Here is a 15566-nt window from a genome sequence, read left to right as displayed (position 1 = left end):
CATCTGTACAAGAGACCTGAAGAAGCCTCTGTAATCATCACCACGTCCATCTAGATTATCCCTTTACAATAATGTCCTCCAGCACCAAGGTCCAGACCCAATGCTCTGTTAGCACAGAAGGCTTCTCTGTTTTCAAAGATTAACATCATCATGCAGAATATCCTCTTGCTTTTTATTATTTTTAGTTAATTACAAAATAATGGGATCCATTGTTTTGTGCCTTTTACTCGGTCTCCAAGATTATTCGTGTTACACCTGTCAGTAGTTTACCCTCTGCCATTGCCAAGCGACATTCCATTGCTTCTATATATAAAAATTTATCCATTCATGCATTGTGGCTTGAGTTGTTTCCAGGATGGGCAATTAATACAGCTAAAAACATTCTATAATCCATCTCAAGTTAATGCTCATGCAGAGTAAATAAAGATTGAGATGATTTTTTTTTGCAGCCATCTCTTATATGGTGTTCTAGTACCAATCACAGAAGTATCCTGCCACGTTTGAATAAGAACAAATGAATGATACATATTTGGGGTCTATTTGGGGACTGTGAATTCCACCAACTACATGACTATTCCTGGCAAACTCCCCACTCTAATTACCCTAGCTTTATAGCAAATCTCAGGATTAGGTTATGTAAAGCAGAGCATGTGAGCTCAGGCATGCATGTGGAAGGCTGGGACAAGAGGTTTGCAAGTTGGAAACCAGTTTTGGCTACACAGCGAATTCCAGGATAGCCTCAACTATACAGTGAGACCTTGTTTCCAAAAAAGAAAGAAAGAAAGAAAGAAAGGAAGGAAGGAAGGAAGAAAGAAAGGAAGAAAGGAAGGAAGGAAGAAAGAAAGGAAGGAAGGAAGAAAGAAAAAGGAAGGCAGGAAGAAAGGAAGGAAGGAAGGAAGGAAAGAAAGAAAAGAAAGAGAAAAGACAAACCAACACACACATATACAAACAAACATATCTTCTAGAGTATGTTCTAGATTGTCTATACTTTAATATGAATTGTAGTATCAGGTTAGTTTCTACATAAAGTCTGTTATGGTACTGATAGCTATTACATTGACTCTGTAGATCAATTCAGGGAAAACTGACTTAGCAGTATCAAGTCCTTTAGTCCATAAATAAACCTATTTAACATTTAAAATTTGCATGAGGTTTTGTAGGATTCCAGTGTGCAGATCTTGAATACTTCTTAAATTATTTAGGAATAGTACCCATTTGGCTCCTGTTGTGCCGTTGAATCAAATGCTTGTTATTAAATATGTGTAATGTGGAAATGTAATTGCTCTTTGTATGTTGACCTTGCATCCTGTAACCTCAGGAAACTGTTAGCTGAAGCTGCCCTGTGCATGTCCTTCAGAAGTTCCTATACTCGTACACCAAATAACAAGTAAAGACAGTTTGATCTCTTTCCAATTTGATGCATTTTTCTATTTTCATGTCTTATTATAGTTTCCAGGACCTTTGGTAGAATGGTGAGTGGAGCTGATGACCAGTCCAAGGGAAGGAAGCATTTTTTCTTCAATATGTGATGTTTACTCTATATTTTCCATAATGTCTCACAACTACGGTACAATGACCTAATTCAGGAAATAAACGTCCATCCAGCACTGTTCAGGAATCCAAGGCCCTTGAATTAAACTTACAGAATTTCCCCTCTAATGTTATTTTTCTGGTCTAGGGTCCAGTCTGTAATCCCACAACCTATTTAGTCATTATGTTTCCTTAGCATTCTTTCACTTGGCAGAGTTCATGACTTTGACCCAGGTAATGCATTATTTTGCATTGTTCCTCAACATGAGCTTATCTGGAATTTTGTCATGATTAGACTGAGGTTATACAATTCTAGCAAAAGTACCACACAAAAAATGTCACTTTGTGCCCCCTCTTAGTGCATCCTGTCAAGGGTATAGACATCAATAAGTCAACACTGTGGTGTCAACTTCTACTTTTCATGGCTTAAATTTTGATTTTCTGACATGGAAATATTGTGCCTCCTACAAACTGCATCTACTGATGAAATAAACAAGTGAAGTGTATGCACTATACAACACACACACCAACAAATCATAAGAGGAAACAAATTAGGTAAGAAGTGAAAAATGATGCCTCTGACCAGGTTCTTAGAGATAATAAAATTCCAGATCAAGACACCACTTGATAAGAGGGAGCCAATACCGTTCTGTGAGAATTTTCTATAGCTTTCTGATCTACATGCCTGCACTTAAATTTGGAGGGAAGGGCACATTGGTTTTTGCAGTATGACTGCTCTGCATAGAAGGCTTTCCTGGCCAATATGGGGTGCAGGGCTACTGGTCAGTTTGCTTGGAATGATTATGGGAGGGATTGGGTTAGTTGGTTCCCGCTGCCAGACCATTTCTACGATCAGGCACTTCAGGAAATTGCTAATGACAATTTAGTGCTGTGGATATTGTCATCATCATCTTCACGGTCAGCTGTACTGTTTCCCTTTCCCTCCCAGAGAGGCTGTAGTATGTGTGCTGTGTCTCCTTCAGCTGTGTATGCTGTAATCTCTTGTTTTCTCCTAAAAAAAAAAACCCCAGATATCCAAATTGTCTTTCATCAAAATGGAGTTTTACTCAAAAAAATATATTGCTTTAACTCTAGGATCAGGAGATCAAGCCACCTTGGCCTTGAGATATATAGAGCTTGAACACACACACACACACACACACACACACACACACACACACACACACACACACGGGACAGAGAGACAAAGACAGATTTGAAAAAAAAATCTCAAGTGATGGGAATCTGGAAATAAATATAATAAAGATAATAGCAAGGGCAGTAGAACTGACAACTTCCCGACAGACCCTGGAAGTTAAGAGATGCCTAAAGGGTTGTCACCACTGAGTAACAAGAGTTCAAGACTTTTATTTAATGACTAGGGCAACAAGTCAAATACTTGCTAGGAAGATAGAAGAACAAGGGCCAAGATGCCCACATGCTAAGGGAAGTTCATACCATGGAGGATAAGTGATGAGCTCTTTGTATTTTAGTGCAGTGTATAAAACAGTATCTGCTTCCAAGATGCAGCTGCCTGAGCTACAGTCCTCGTGGGTTGCTGCTTTTGCAGTCTCCTTATCTGCCCCACCCTTCCTGGCAGCTCCTAGCTCTTTCTCAATATCTGGGCAATGCTTTTGAGAAGAAAAAGGAAGTAGACACAGCAGGGGGTCTAACTTTGGAGATATGTAGATGTGAGGGTTTCCTTTTTCTTCAATCATTGAAGGCCACTGTGCAGCACAATGGGCTCTGGGCCTCAGATTCCTAGACATCTCCAATACCAGACACTGGGAATGCCTCCTCACTCTCAGGGGGTATAGAGGTCACTGGCCAACAGTGCATTGCTAAGGTGCCAGGTATGCATAGTGTTAGGTATATTGGGGCCAGGTTTCCAGAGTGTAGGTGGAGTAAAAGTGAGTGAGTCACCAGGAAGAAAACTCTGTGTGTGTGCGTGTGTGTGTGTGTGTGTGTGTGTGTGTGTGTGTGTGTGTGTGTGTGTTACTTTTCTCAGAAGACCAATGCTGGGCAGCTCTACTTACAGGGCAGGCAGGCATAAATAGTGGGTGACTGACAAACAAAGGTTCATTTACCTGGAGCTCCCGGTGCCTAGAGGAAGCAATCTGTGAGTGTCTCTGCCTCTCACTTCATTTCCCTGTCTCTTGTGGGTATTTGTCCATCTGGGATGTTTATCCCACTGATTTTGAGGAAGGAGGAGTCCCGGTTCTGGTTCTAGGTTCAGGATAAGGAGTTGTGAGGGGTGGAGGTGGAAGACATAGTGAGAGGAAAATATCCTCTGTCCCTAGGTCACCTTCTTTGGCTCAGTGCAAGATTTGCTTTCTGAGTTGGGGTAGTGTGGATTAATGCTATATAATGTTTCTCCAAACCTACACAGATGGTATGGAGAATTCGGGGGGAATTTTGTCTTGGTTCCCAATTTTTTGAGAAAGATAGTGGATAAAGAACTGCCCAGACTTTCTTGGGCTGGGATTTTAAACTCAGGCTGGTACCTATAGTGTAGAAACAAGGATAACTTGAGTTCTTTCTTAGCCTCAAGTCATTATTAAACAATATACTTAACTACACAAGGTCTCTGAATTGCCAGTCAACAGTAGGAAAAATCACTGTTCTCAAGGAACTTTTACTCTGAAAGCACAGCACAAACTGAGTGCTCTGGGCTGTGGTTCTACACACTCCGTCCACCACCCCAGCTAACTTGCCTGTCTCAGATCTGAAAGCCTGTGGATCTGCTCTCTGCAGGCTTCCTTCGTGCTCAGGCAAACAGACAGTAGAGCAGAAGGTCTTGTGTCTTGACTCTTCCCCAGAATGAGGCGTGGGGTCCTAAAGTTAAGGTGGCTACAGGCCAAGGAATAGTGGCCTTGCTCTGACTTGGACCTGTCTTTCAGTACTGATGATGAAGCCTCTGCTAAAACAAGGGTAAAGTGGCCCATGAGTTCATTAAGGCATTGCTAGGGAGTCCATGGAGACCTGAGGAAATTGTGAATAAGAAATGGAAAGAAGACTTAGCCCATAACCACCAGCAGGTGGAGAAGTATGTCTCTGGTCAGGAAGCTCTGGCAATCATGTACCCCATGCCTAGTTACAGTGAACCCTTTCATTGTACAGGCCCCTTTGACTTTGTTCCCAGCCACTGTGCTGCCCACAGGCTCTTCTTTGAAATGAAAGATGTTATTATGATTCAGATCTTGACTGTCCTCCATGGTTGAAGGCATGCGTGGTTGCCAGCCTTGTGATGCTACTGATAAGTGCTGGTAGTGTTGGGAAGTTAAGACCTTGAGAAAAGTGACACAGGCACTCTTTTAGGGACTGACCCAAGTCTTGCACCCTGTGGTCAGGTCTTAGCCAGAATACAGCCCTCTCAGACAGTGACTGAATACTCTGCTAAATATCTTCTCCCAGTTCCTCCTCAAACCAACCTCAGAACTGAATAGCCCACCTGGAATGTCCCCTCCCCAAAACAAAGGCTCTCTGTGAAGCCACCTCAGATAGTCCAGTAGACTTCTGGAGTCTCTCCAGCTGTTAACTTAGTATCTATGAAACTCTAGCTATGTTCCCTCTAGGACCTTCCTTATGGACTCGATGCCTAGTCCAGGAATGCTATATTGCCTGGCAAGCATGCAGCCATACTCCAGCCTGAGCTCAGTGCAAGCATCTAGAAGCACTCAGACCCAAGTGTATTTATGGACCAGTGCTGTGAGCAGTTGGTGCTGATCCAGATAGCAAGGGAGATAATGCAGACTTGGCTTCAGCTCAGATGATCCAGTTTGTCCTACTTTATAGACAGAGAGAAGGAGGATCATGGATGAGGACAGTCCTCAGTGAGGAACATTAGACCCAGCCATTACACTCATGGGCCACCAGAGAAGAGATGGACAGTACTGCCAACCCCTATCACAGTTCTAGTCAGGTAACTCACTTCCTCAAAGGCCAGAACATGTACTCATCTCCATAAACTGCCTTTGGAGTCTGTCTTACTGCTCTTGACCCTCATCATGGAGGAAGATGTGGGGATGGAGATTTCTCATCTCCAGACTCAGCAGTCACCACCTAATCCAGATCCTAGAACGGTCATCACCTCTCTTCCCTTTCTCATCCCTGCAGGCCATGCTGCACCTTCTGTCCGTGCTTGTCCTGCTTGGGCAGCTTCTGGGGAACCAGGGAGCAGAAGTGAAGACCCTCTCACAGAGATCAGTAGCCAACACCTGCACCCTAGTCATGTGTAACCCCACAGAGAATGGCCTGCCTGGTCGTGATGGACGGGATGGGAGAGAGGGTCCACGGGGCGAGAAGGGTGATCCAGGTAGAGCTGGGATCAGGGGCTCATTCTGGTGGGGTGAGGGGAGGATCAGAATGTGAACCAACCTGAACCCCCAGATGCTCTGTGATGAACTTGGATGTGGGCTTCTTCCTTCCAGGGAATGAGTTTCCCCCTGGTGTCCATGCTACCTGCCAAACACATGTCTTTTTTTTTTTTTTTTTTTTAATGTACCATGTGTTTCCTCCTATCACCCAGCTGGCTTGATTCCTCCCTTGGGATCTTTGGATTCTTCTTGTCCCAGGAATGGGCAAACTATTGATATTGGGGGTTAATCTATCAGGCCCTGTTTTAGCAGTTAGAAATTGTTCATTTTGATTAAATGGTGCCTATGTGGACGGTTAGTTTTAATGTTTAAACTCCACTTTATACATGGTGGGAAAGATGAGGCTCCACAGTCCTATAAACAGATCTTATTGGCAGGCCCTGGCTAGAACATTACAAAGGAAGATGTAATTAAACAGATTTGACTATTAGCTACCTCTCTGTGACTATGACCCTCAGAGACGTCTACTCATTGTCACCAAGTCTCAGTTTGCCTATCTCCCAGTGAGAATAGTATTTGCCAAATAATCTTTGACAAAGTATGGAACCAAAAATTTATTTTAAATTGAGTCTTCTGGGTAAAGTTCAACGTCCCTGCTGACTGAGTTGGTGTATTCGTCTGGTTTACCAGATGTACTAATAATCAAAGGAATTGATCATGAAAATACCGACCCTGCAGAGTCTCATTGGCAAGATGGGAAACTCAATAATCCTGCAACACAAATACAGGGACACACTACCCTGAGCTGAAGCTTTGATGGATTCAAATGCTATGTTTTTGCCCCAGTTTGCATTTTGGTTGGAAGGAAGTAGTGACACTTGGGATAAATACTATCTCTCGGCTACATGGGATAAAGGGCAAGAGATGTCTCAGGTAAGATACAGAGTGACTCCCTGTATGAATGGGCTGGGCCTTGAGAACCACCCAGGAGAATCGCACAAGAGGAAAGGGGCTCAGTGTAGCAGCTTGCTGTCTCAGAGATCCCTGTTTTTCTCTTGATCCCAGAGGAGCTGTGGATTGAGTGTTAGGTGGTCCTTTCCCACAGTGGCCATAGAACTGACCTCCTCTCTGTATTTTTCCTGGTCTTTGGTTGGGCCTTGGACAGAGGAAGAGCTTGAGGCAGGAAATGGCTTTTTTTCCCCCCTGGACCCTCCATTCTGGTCACTCTCCAATCACTTTTGATGATTAATCTATTTGGTATATTTTGAAACCCCTTGGTCCCCAGAATTTGTTGAAAAGGTCAGTTGGGGCTTAAGAAGAGACACAGCCACTCTTGAGCAGATTAAATCTGGGGTCACTGTAGTGAGACCTCAATCTAAGAGATGCTCGACCTGAGTCAAGGTATGTCTACCTCAGCTAGGTAGATATGTGATGTAGCTCAGCCATGTAACCCTCTATGCTTCATCCATGGGAAGAAATATGAAGGCCAGAATCTTCTAGAAAATTCACGGACACCCCATCCCAACTGCAGTCCTTGTCCTGGGAAGGCCTCTCTTGTCATAGAACAGTTTTTAAACCTGAGATTTCATCTCTTTTCTCTCTAAAATAATCTGTATAGGATTTAGTCTCTAAACCCTTTCTAGTACTACTTCCTCTGAGGACATGGTGTGCTGGGCACTGCTCTGTGGGAAGGGAAACTTCACACTTCTCTTCTTCGACAGTTACCCTTGTCCCACAGTTTGTTATGAGTCTCTTGAAGACCACACATGCAATAGGGTAAAGTATTCAAGCCTGTCTCCTTTTATCAATGCCTGCCCCCTTCCCAACTGTTCTGACTAATCACTATTTTATATTCATGTTGGTGTATGTTTTCTTATCCACATACAACAGAACATGGGGCATTTGTCTTTCTGTGTCTGGGTTTTACTTAATATGATGTTCTTCATACCCATCTATTTTTCTAAAAATGATAGGATTTTATTCTTCTTTATGGCTGGTTAATATCCCACTGTGGATATATACACAGTACCCATTCATCCATTAGTAGGCACTTAGGCTGTTGGTATATCTTAGCTATGGTGAATGATGCTTCAATAAATATGGGTGTGCAGGTATTTCTTTGGTATGTTGATTGCATTTCAATTGGATATATTCCCAGGCATAGTAGAATGGTAATTGTAGCTCTAGATTTTTTTTTAAAGAAAACCTTACACTACTTTACACAGCAGCTATACTAATTCATTTCCCTATATAAAGCTTCCCTTTTCTCCACATCATCACTACCATTTGTTATTTCTGTGTGTAACACACACACGCACACACACACACAGAGAGAGAGAGAGAGAGAGAGAGAGAGAGAGAGAGAGAGAGAGAGAGAGAGAGAGTTTCAAGATTTTGAGACAGGTTCTCACTGTAGCCCTGGCTGATCTGAACCTCACTGAACCTCACTATGGAGATGAGGCTGGCCTCACAGATCTTCGTCTTGAGTGCCGGGATGAAAGGCACATGCCACAACACATGGCTGGTTTGGTTTTGTAATAGCCATTCTAACTGGTGCAAAATGCAGTCTCTGTAGTTTTTATTTGCCTTTCCTTGAGGGCTACTTAAATTGACATTATTTCAATTACTTTCTGACTTTTTATTTCTTCTCCTGAGCAGTCTGTTCAGAAAATCTGCCCATTTTTAAATTAGATCATTTGCTTTTTACTGTTGATTTTTTTAATTCCTTAGATACTCTGGATATTAAATGAGTGTTTGACAAGCATCTTCTCTCACTCAGTAGGGTGTCTCTTCACTCTGTTGAGTATTTCCTTTGTTGCATATAGACTCTTTAGTGTGCTACAATCTTACTTTAAGGTTTTGTTCCTTTTCTGGGGCTCTTCAAAAATAAACAATGATCAAGCAGATAAATAACAATAAACAAGTTGGTATCTACGTGATGCAATTTCTGATTTAAAAAAATAGTTGGCTCTCCTGATACACACTCCCAGAACACTCACTCTCAGGTGCACACGCAGTTATATGCACGGACTTATACATCTACCTACTTGTCCTGTGGACACTGATCAGTCAATGCTGAGAGATTACCTCCTGCTGACACAGTGGCCTTGGGGCAGGGGAAAGAGCACTGTGTGAAAGGAAGTTCTTGGCTTGAATTCATCTCCAACCCACAGACATTTATTTCCTCTTAGTGGGGACACTGGTTTTCATTTTATGGGTCACCACAGGACCAGAATGTGTGACTGTAGGCAGTCCATGTTCTGCAGAACCCTGAAGAAATTCTGGAGACTTCATCCTGTAGATATTGGTCCCTCCTGAGCCTAGAACTAACTTTGGATCCATTTATTTTGTTTCTATAGGTTTGCCAGGACCTGTGGGGCTTTCGGGGATGCCTGGCCCTGTAGGTCCAGTTGGGGCCAAAGGGGACAATGGCTCTGCTGGAGAACCTGGACCGAAGGGAGACTCTGGACCATGTGGTGAGCAATGGGTCATGGGATTCAGCTGGTGCCTCCAGCTGCTGCTTCTATCATGAGGATATGCAAGTGGCAGGCACAGAACTTGTCCAGGAAGAGGGAAGAAGGATGCTCTGAAGGAGACACTGGGTTGTTTCAGGATGGACTATTGTCTCTTTGCCCTCTGCTCTGACATTCATCTTATGCACTCCCACTGCCAACGGAGTTTCCTTTCACTGACTGGGCTGATCCTTTTCTGCCAGGACCTCCAGGACTTCCAGGTGTGCCTGGTCCAGCCGGAAAAGAAGGCCCCTCTGGGAAGCAGGGGAACATAGGACCTCAAGGCAAACCAGGTCCTAAAGGAGATGCTGGGCCAAAAGGTAGGCCGGGGGCATGGCTAGTCTAGGAGGGAGAAAGGAAGAATGGCAGTGGATGCCCTTGGTGTGAGCTGGGGCATGGTCATGTGACCAGGAGAAACCCAGGGTACTAACACTGCCAAGACCTCGGCATGCACATCCCTCTCACATTTGCTACACTGACAGTATGTCTCCATTACCCTCCACAGAGGAACCCCAGGCAGCAAGGAACAATGTTTCCACCTCTCTATCTAACCCTGCAGTTCTGTGAAAAGGCCTACTGCTGAGGAAATGATGCACCCTGGCACACTCTTAGCAGCGTTTCTCCCTGTTTGTTCCTTTCTCAGGAGAAGTAGGTGCTCCAGGCACGCAGGGATCTGCAGGAGCAAAAGGCCCTGTGGGTCCCAAGGGAGAAAGAGGTGGCCCTGGTGAGCGAGGAGCCCCTGGGATTGCTGGGGCAGCAGGTAAGTGAGGAATCTATGGAGGGTTGGATGGAGTTCTACTGCGCCCTCCTGAGGACTGCCTAGGTCTATATTCTTCCACTTACCCATTAAGTCAAAGCTAGGCTGTAGAGGCAGACTGCTTCCAAGGATGTAGGGAGAGGGCTGTTTTAAGCCACAAGGAGTCTCTTTGCAGGGAAGTTGTATACGGACAAAGTGGATTGCCAGGCAATAAGGACAGCCATACACAGAGTGGGCACGTGTCTGTTTTCTGGGGAGAGTCTGCATGTGAGGAAGGCACAGAGCTGGAATTAAGATAGACTATGTCCAATGAGGTGAAAATGCTGGAAAATGGACACACAGCTTAGCCAGTTTTTTTTTGGATTCCATGGCCTACAGGAGCTGTGGGTCCACAGGGAGCTCCAGGTTCCAGAGGACCTCCAGGACTCAAGGGGGACAGAGGTACTCCTGGAGACAAAGGAGCCAAAGGTGAAAGTGGACTTCCAGGTAAGGCAGAAGCTTTGGGTACTGGAACCCTCACTGGGGTGTAGCATCCTTCAGCTAGGCATGAGCACCTCATTAGTAAAGGTGGTGCATGGAAGTTGGGGTCAGCAGATAGATGGAGTGCCAGTTAGGGTATGGCTTAACTATCTAAGTCATGTGGGAAGGCAACTTGGTAATTTCTTTATCTGACCATGGGGAACAGGTGACAGGACATGGTTTATAGGCTAGCCTTGCACATCTAACAACCCAGTGGGTGAGAATTATATAAGGAATGTGTATTTCTATTCTTTCTCCAAGAATGGGGATGTCATTGTATTTCCCGAATCTTGTGGCGGGATCCCACCTGGTTTGGTCTGCCATCTGGTTCAGACTTAGTTTAAGTTCAGGGGCTTATTTAGGGACCATAAGAAATCCCTGAACAGAGAAACCTGGTGCCAAGGGAACTCCCAGGAATCCACAAAGATGACCCCAGATAAGACTCCTAGCAATAGTGGAGAGGGAGCCTGAACTGGCTTTCTCCTGTAATCAGATTGGTGACTCCCCTAATTGTCATCAGAGAACCTTCATCCAGTAACAGATGGAAGCAGATGCAGAGATCCACAGCCAAGCACTGGGCGGAGCTCCAGGAGTCCAGTTGAATAGAGAGAGAAGGGATCATACGAGCAACGGGGATCAAGTTCATGATAGGGGAACTCACAGAGACAGCTGACCTGAGCTAGTGGGAGCTCATGGACTCTGGACTGACAACTAGGGAGCCTGCATGAGACTGACCTAGGCCCTCTGCATGTAGGCAACAGTTGTGTAGCTTAGGCTGTTTGTGGGGCCCCTAGCAGTGGAATCAGAACCTGTCCCTGGCTCATGTGCTGGCTTTTTGGAACCTATTCTCCATGCTAGGATGCCTTGCCCAGCCTAGATGCGGGGGAGGAGCTTGGCCCTGCCTCAATTTTATACGCTATGCTTTGTTGACTCCCATGGGAGGCTTGCCCCTTTCTGAATTGAGGAGTGGATGCAGGGGAGGGGTAGATCAGAGGTAGGGGAGAGGGAACAAGAAGAGTGGAGGGAGGGAAAACTGTGTTTGGTATGTAAAAATAAATGAAAAAAAATAAAAAAGAAACAAATCCCTAAACAGAAGCTGAGTGTCATGGATCATACTTGTAATCCTAGTACTCAGGAGGCTGAGACAGGAGGATCACTGAGTTGGAGCCAGCCTAGACTACATTAAACCTTGTCTCGAAAACAAATAAACAAAAACATACTGGGGAGATGGATCAGCAGGTGAAATGCTTGCCATACAGACATGAGTTCCAGAGTTCAGATGCCCAAATAGAGGAAGAACACGGCTGTGTGCCAGTAATCTCAGCCCTATAAAGGCAGAGATAGGATCCCTGGAGCAAACTGGCTAGCTAGACTAGTCAAATAATTAAGCAGGGGGTTCAAGTGAGAGACTCTACCTCAGTGCATAAGGTGGTGAAGGAAGATGCTCTATATCAATATTGGATCATATGTACATACACATGTAACATACGTGCATGTATACCACACACACACACACACACACACACACACACACACACACACACACATATGCACACACCACCATCCCACACACAATAATTTTTTGAAAAAGAAAAAAGAAAACCATTCTCAGCAAGGAGAAGCTGTTCCTACTGATGATGAGAGTTAGCAAGCTGTCCACCTTGACCCTTCCCCTTTTTTCTGGGGCCCAGGCTGAAGTTATTCCAAGGTTTGCAGCACAGTCCTTACATGGCCATTTCTCTTCTTCTCCCCTGTATAGATAGTGCTGCACTGAGGCAGCAGGTAGAGGCCTTGAAAGGACAGCTACAGCATCTAGAGGCTGCCTTCTCTCGCTATAAGAAAGGTGAGTTCCTGGATCCAAATGAAATCTGTCAGTGATGAGTTCTGGACCTTGGTGAGCTAGGGTTACTCATTTGGCTGAGCTTTGCTCTAGGTCTGGGATGGGAATGAGCAGGAACTAAGTCTAGGGCTAGACATTCAGCATCTATCAACGCGCATAGTGTATGTGTGATACAAGCAAACACAGACTTGCACACACATCAAGACATATATCGGGTTCTTCCATGTGCTTTGGGTGAATGAGTGGGTGTATTCACATAGCACAGGCAAGCTTACCCAGGATCATAAACCCTGTGATGGCACATGAGTCCTGCACTGCCTGTTCAGAGCTGCTCTAGGTACCATCCTGAGCCCATGGAGAATCTTCCCCAAGGTCATTTTAAAGATACTCAGAGGAGAAGGGCAGTGAATCAGAGCACAACTTGGACTCTGACCAGCCTCACAGTGTAAGACCTCTCCAAGTCCTGAGTACAAGTCCTGAGAGTCTAGTATCCTTTGCACACTTCCATGCATGAATACGAAAGCACAAGGATTGGGGCCGCATTGAATGAAAGGAGTGTGACGTGCTACGCAGATGAGGTTCTGTGATGTAACCCATCACTTCAGAGTCAAAGAAGTGGAAAGGGACGTGACTTTGTCTGGCCTCAGATAGTTGTTGCTAGGGTCTTAATAGCTGACTTGATTCCTCTTTGGGTTTCACCATTAACCCTGAACACATGCACCTCTCAGATTACTTTACCCTCTCTCCAGCACTTCCAGGACCAGGAGGCTGCAGCCAGCCTGGGACTTGACTCAACTCTCAGATGCCCCACTCTTTCCTTGACTGTCCCCTAACCCCAGCACACAGCAAAGACCCTGCCTGACAAATTGTCTTCTGTACTCTCAAAAGTGATTTCCTGGAAGAAGTTGTTCAGTTCTACACAGTAGCTGACATATCACAGGCCAAACAAGAATATCTCTCTGTCTCTCTCTCTCTCTTTTTCTCCCTCCCTCCAGCCCTTCCTCCCTTCCTCCCTCCCTCCCCCTCTCCCTCTACCTATTTGTCTGTCTCTCTCTCTCTCTCTCTCTCTCTCTCTCTCTCTCTCTCTCTCTCTGTGTGTGTGTGTGTGTGTGTGTGTGTGTGTGTGTGTGTAAGCTAAAGATTGATGTTAGGTTCCTTTACCACTTTATTTTTTATTTTATTATGCGTGTGTACATGCATGACTTAAAGTGTACCATGGCGCTCATGTGGAAGTCAGAGGACAACTTTGTGAAGTCAGTTCTCTCCTCCTACCTTTATGTAGGTTCCAGGGATTGAACTCAGGTCACCAGGTTATGCAGCAAGAAGCAAACACCTTTGCCTCTGAGTCATCTTAGCAGCCCTCCACCTTGTCTTTTTTGAGACAAGATCTCTCACTAAACCTGGTGCTTACTGTTTTAGTAATGTTGGCTGGTCAGAGAGGCCCTTCACCCCACCCTAGGATCCACCCGTCTCCACTTCCGGTGCTGGTGTTCCAGACTTGTACCCCATGCCCAGCTTTTATATGGATATGGTGGATCTAGACTCAACCTCTCATACTTGAACAGCATGTGTTTTTACCCACTGAGTTGTCTCCCAGCCTATGTCTGAGCTTTGGTGTCAGAATGTGTGACGTTCCCCTCAATTATGCCAACTTAGGGTCTTGTATTTAATTTTTTTGAGCTCAAATGCACTTGCTTGTGAATGGGGGGACATGGCATCCACTCACAGAGTACAGTGTGATACTAGGACTCTCTGGAATTGAATGTCTTTGCTTCATCATCTCTGGTTCCCTATTTACCCTTCATGAGAAGATTGGGAGGAGGATCCAGCTCCAACTCAAATTACTCATAGCCCCAGAACTCTAGCTAGGGGTTGCCACCACTTCAGCCCACCTTCCCTCCTCTTTCAGCCTCTCTCTTCCCTGATGGCCAAAGTGTTGGAGACAAGATCTTCAGGACAGGGGGCTCTGACAAGCCTTTTGAGGATGCCCGAGAGGTGTGCAGGCAGGCTGGAGGGCAGCTGGCCTCCCCACGTTCTGCTGCTGAGAATGCTGCCATCCAGCAGCTGATCACAGCCCACAACAAAGCTGCTTTTCTGAGCATGACAGACATGGACACAGAAGGCAAGTTCACGTACCCCACAGGAGAGCCCCTGGTGTATTCGAACTGGGCTCCTGGGGAGCCCAACAACAATGGTGGGGCGGAGAACTGTGTGGAGATCTTCACCAACGGCCAATGGAACGACAAGGTTTGTGGAGAGCAGCGCCTTGTCGTCTGTGAGTTCTGAGCCACTGTGGGTAGGAGACAGGACAATACTTGACCAGGAGCTCGGCCACTGTGGTATGGCTCAGACCTGTGTGTTGCCAACATCCTAATAAAAGATGACTACCGGTCTAGCTTGGGTTCTCTGTAAAAAGCAGGCCAAAGGCAGGGCTACCACAGAGCACATCTCTCAGAGTATCGTGCACGGCTTCCTTCCCATGCTGAAAAACTCTCAGGGGAAAGAGAGGGCCTCTTTTCCTCATTGTAAGGGGTAAAGGGCCATCTCTACGACCTGTCACAGAATGCAATGTCATCTTCTTGGTCCTGAGGCTTTTCAAAATTTCAGCTGTGTTTGGCTCAGCCGGTGGCACCCTCTTTAAACTTCCTCCGTTGGGCTTTCTCCACTCTTGCCTGAGGTTTCTGGTGTCCTAGCTGCTCCTAATGGCTTTTTCTTATCTCTGTTATTCTCCTTCACCACCTAATGGGCACATACACAGGCCCTAGCTCTCAGTTCTTATTCTCTTCAGGGTGAGATCACCCTGGCTCCTGGCTTCATATTCCATCTGTGGGCCATTTCTAGTCAGGACTTCTTTCTGATGCCCCCAAACTGAAAAATGGTAGACTAGAGACCTCTAGCTGCCTGGAAGCCCAGCAGAGTGGCTGGGCCCGAAATGTCTTTTTCCTTACTCAACGTCATGGCTACACCTAGGATAACGTTCCTCAAAAGCCCTATCAGTGGAGCTGAGAAAGACCTCTGTACCGTTTGTAAACTCATCTGGAGTCTCAGGAAGACAGGAGCAGAGGGGCTGGCCGTGCTCAAAGCTACTGCCA

General features: G+C 45.5%; 1 protein-coding gene across 2 annotated transcripts in view; it reads left to right on the top strand.

Annotated features, from left to right (window-relative positions):
* Sftpd (surfactant protein D) overlaps positions 1 to 14869 on the top strand; it is a 52646-nt gene extending 37777 nt beyond the window's left edge. The window contains exons 2-8 of one of the 2 annotated variants that reach the window (XM_059274169.1): positions 5647 to 5845; positions 9206 to 9322; positions 9562 to 9678; positions 10002 to 10118; positions 10494 to 10601; positions 12394 to 12477; positions 14384 to 14869. In XM_059274169.1, the coding sequence (XP_059130152.1) occupies positions 5650 to 5845; positions 9206 to 9322; positions 9562 to 9678; positions 10002 to 10118; positions 10494 to 10601; positions 12394 to 12477; positions 14384 to 14760 (1116 nt within the window). In that variant the 5' untranslated portion in view covers positions 5647 to 5649 and the 3' untranslated portion in view covers positions 14761 to 14869. The remainder of the gene's footprint in view (positions 1 to 5646; positions 5846 to 9205; positions 9323 to 9561; positions 9679 to 10001; positions 10119 to 10493; positions 10602 to 12393; positions 12478 to 14383) is intronic. The other variant, XM_059274170.1, reaches the window with a different exon arrangement.
* The last annotated feature ends 697 nt before the right edge of the window (positions 14870 to 15566 follow it).

Source organism: Peromyscus eremicus, chromosome 9 (assembly GCF_949786415.1).
Source record: "Peromyscus eremicus chromosome 9, PerEre_H2_v1, whole genome shotgun sequence".
Lineage (NCBI taxonomy): Eukaryota > Metazoa > Chordata > Mammalia > Rodentia > Cricetidae > Peromyscus > Peromyscus eremicus.
Note: the sequence above shows the minus strand (reverse complement) of the source record. Positions and strands in the feature narration are given on the sequence as shown.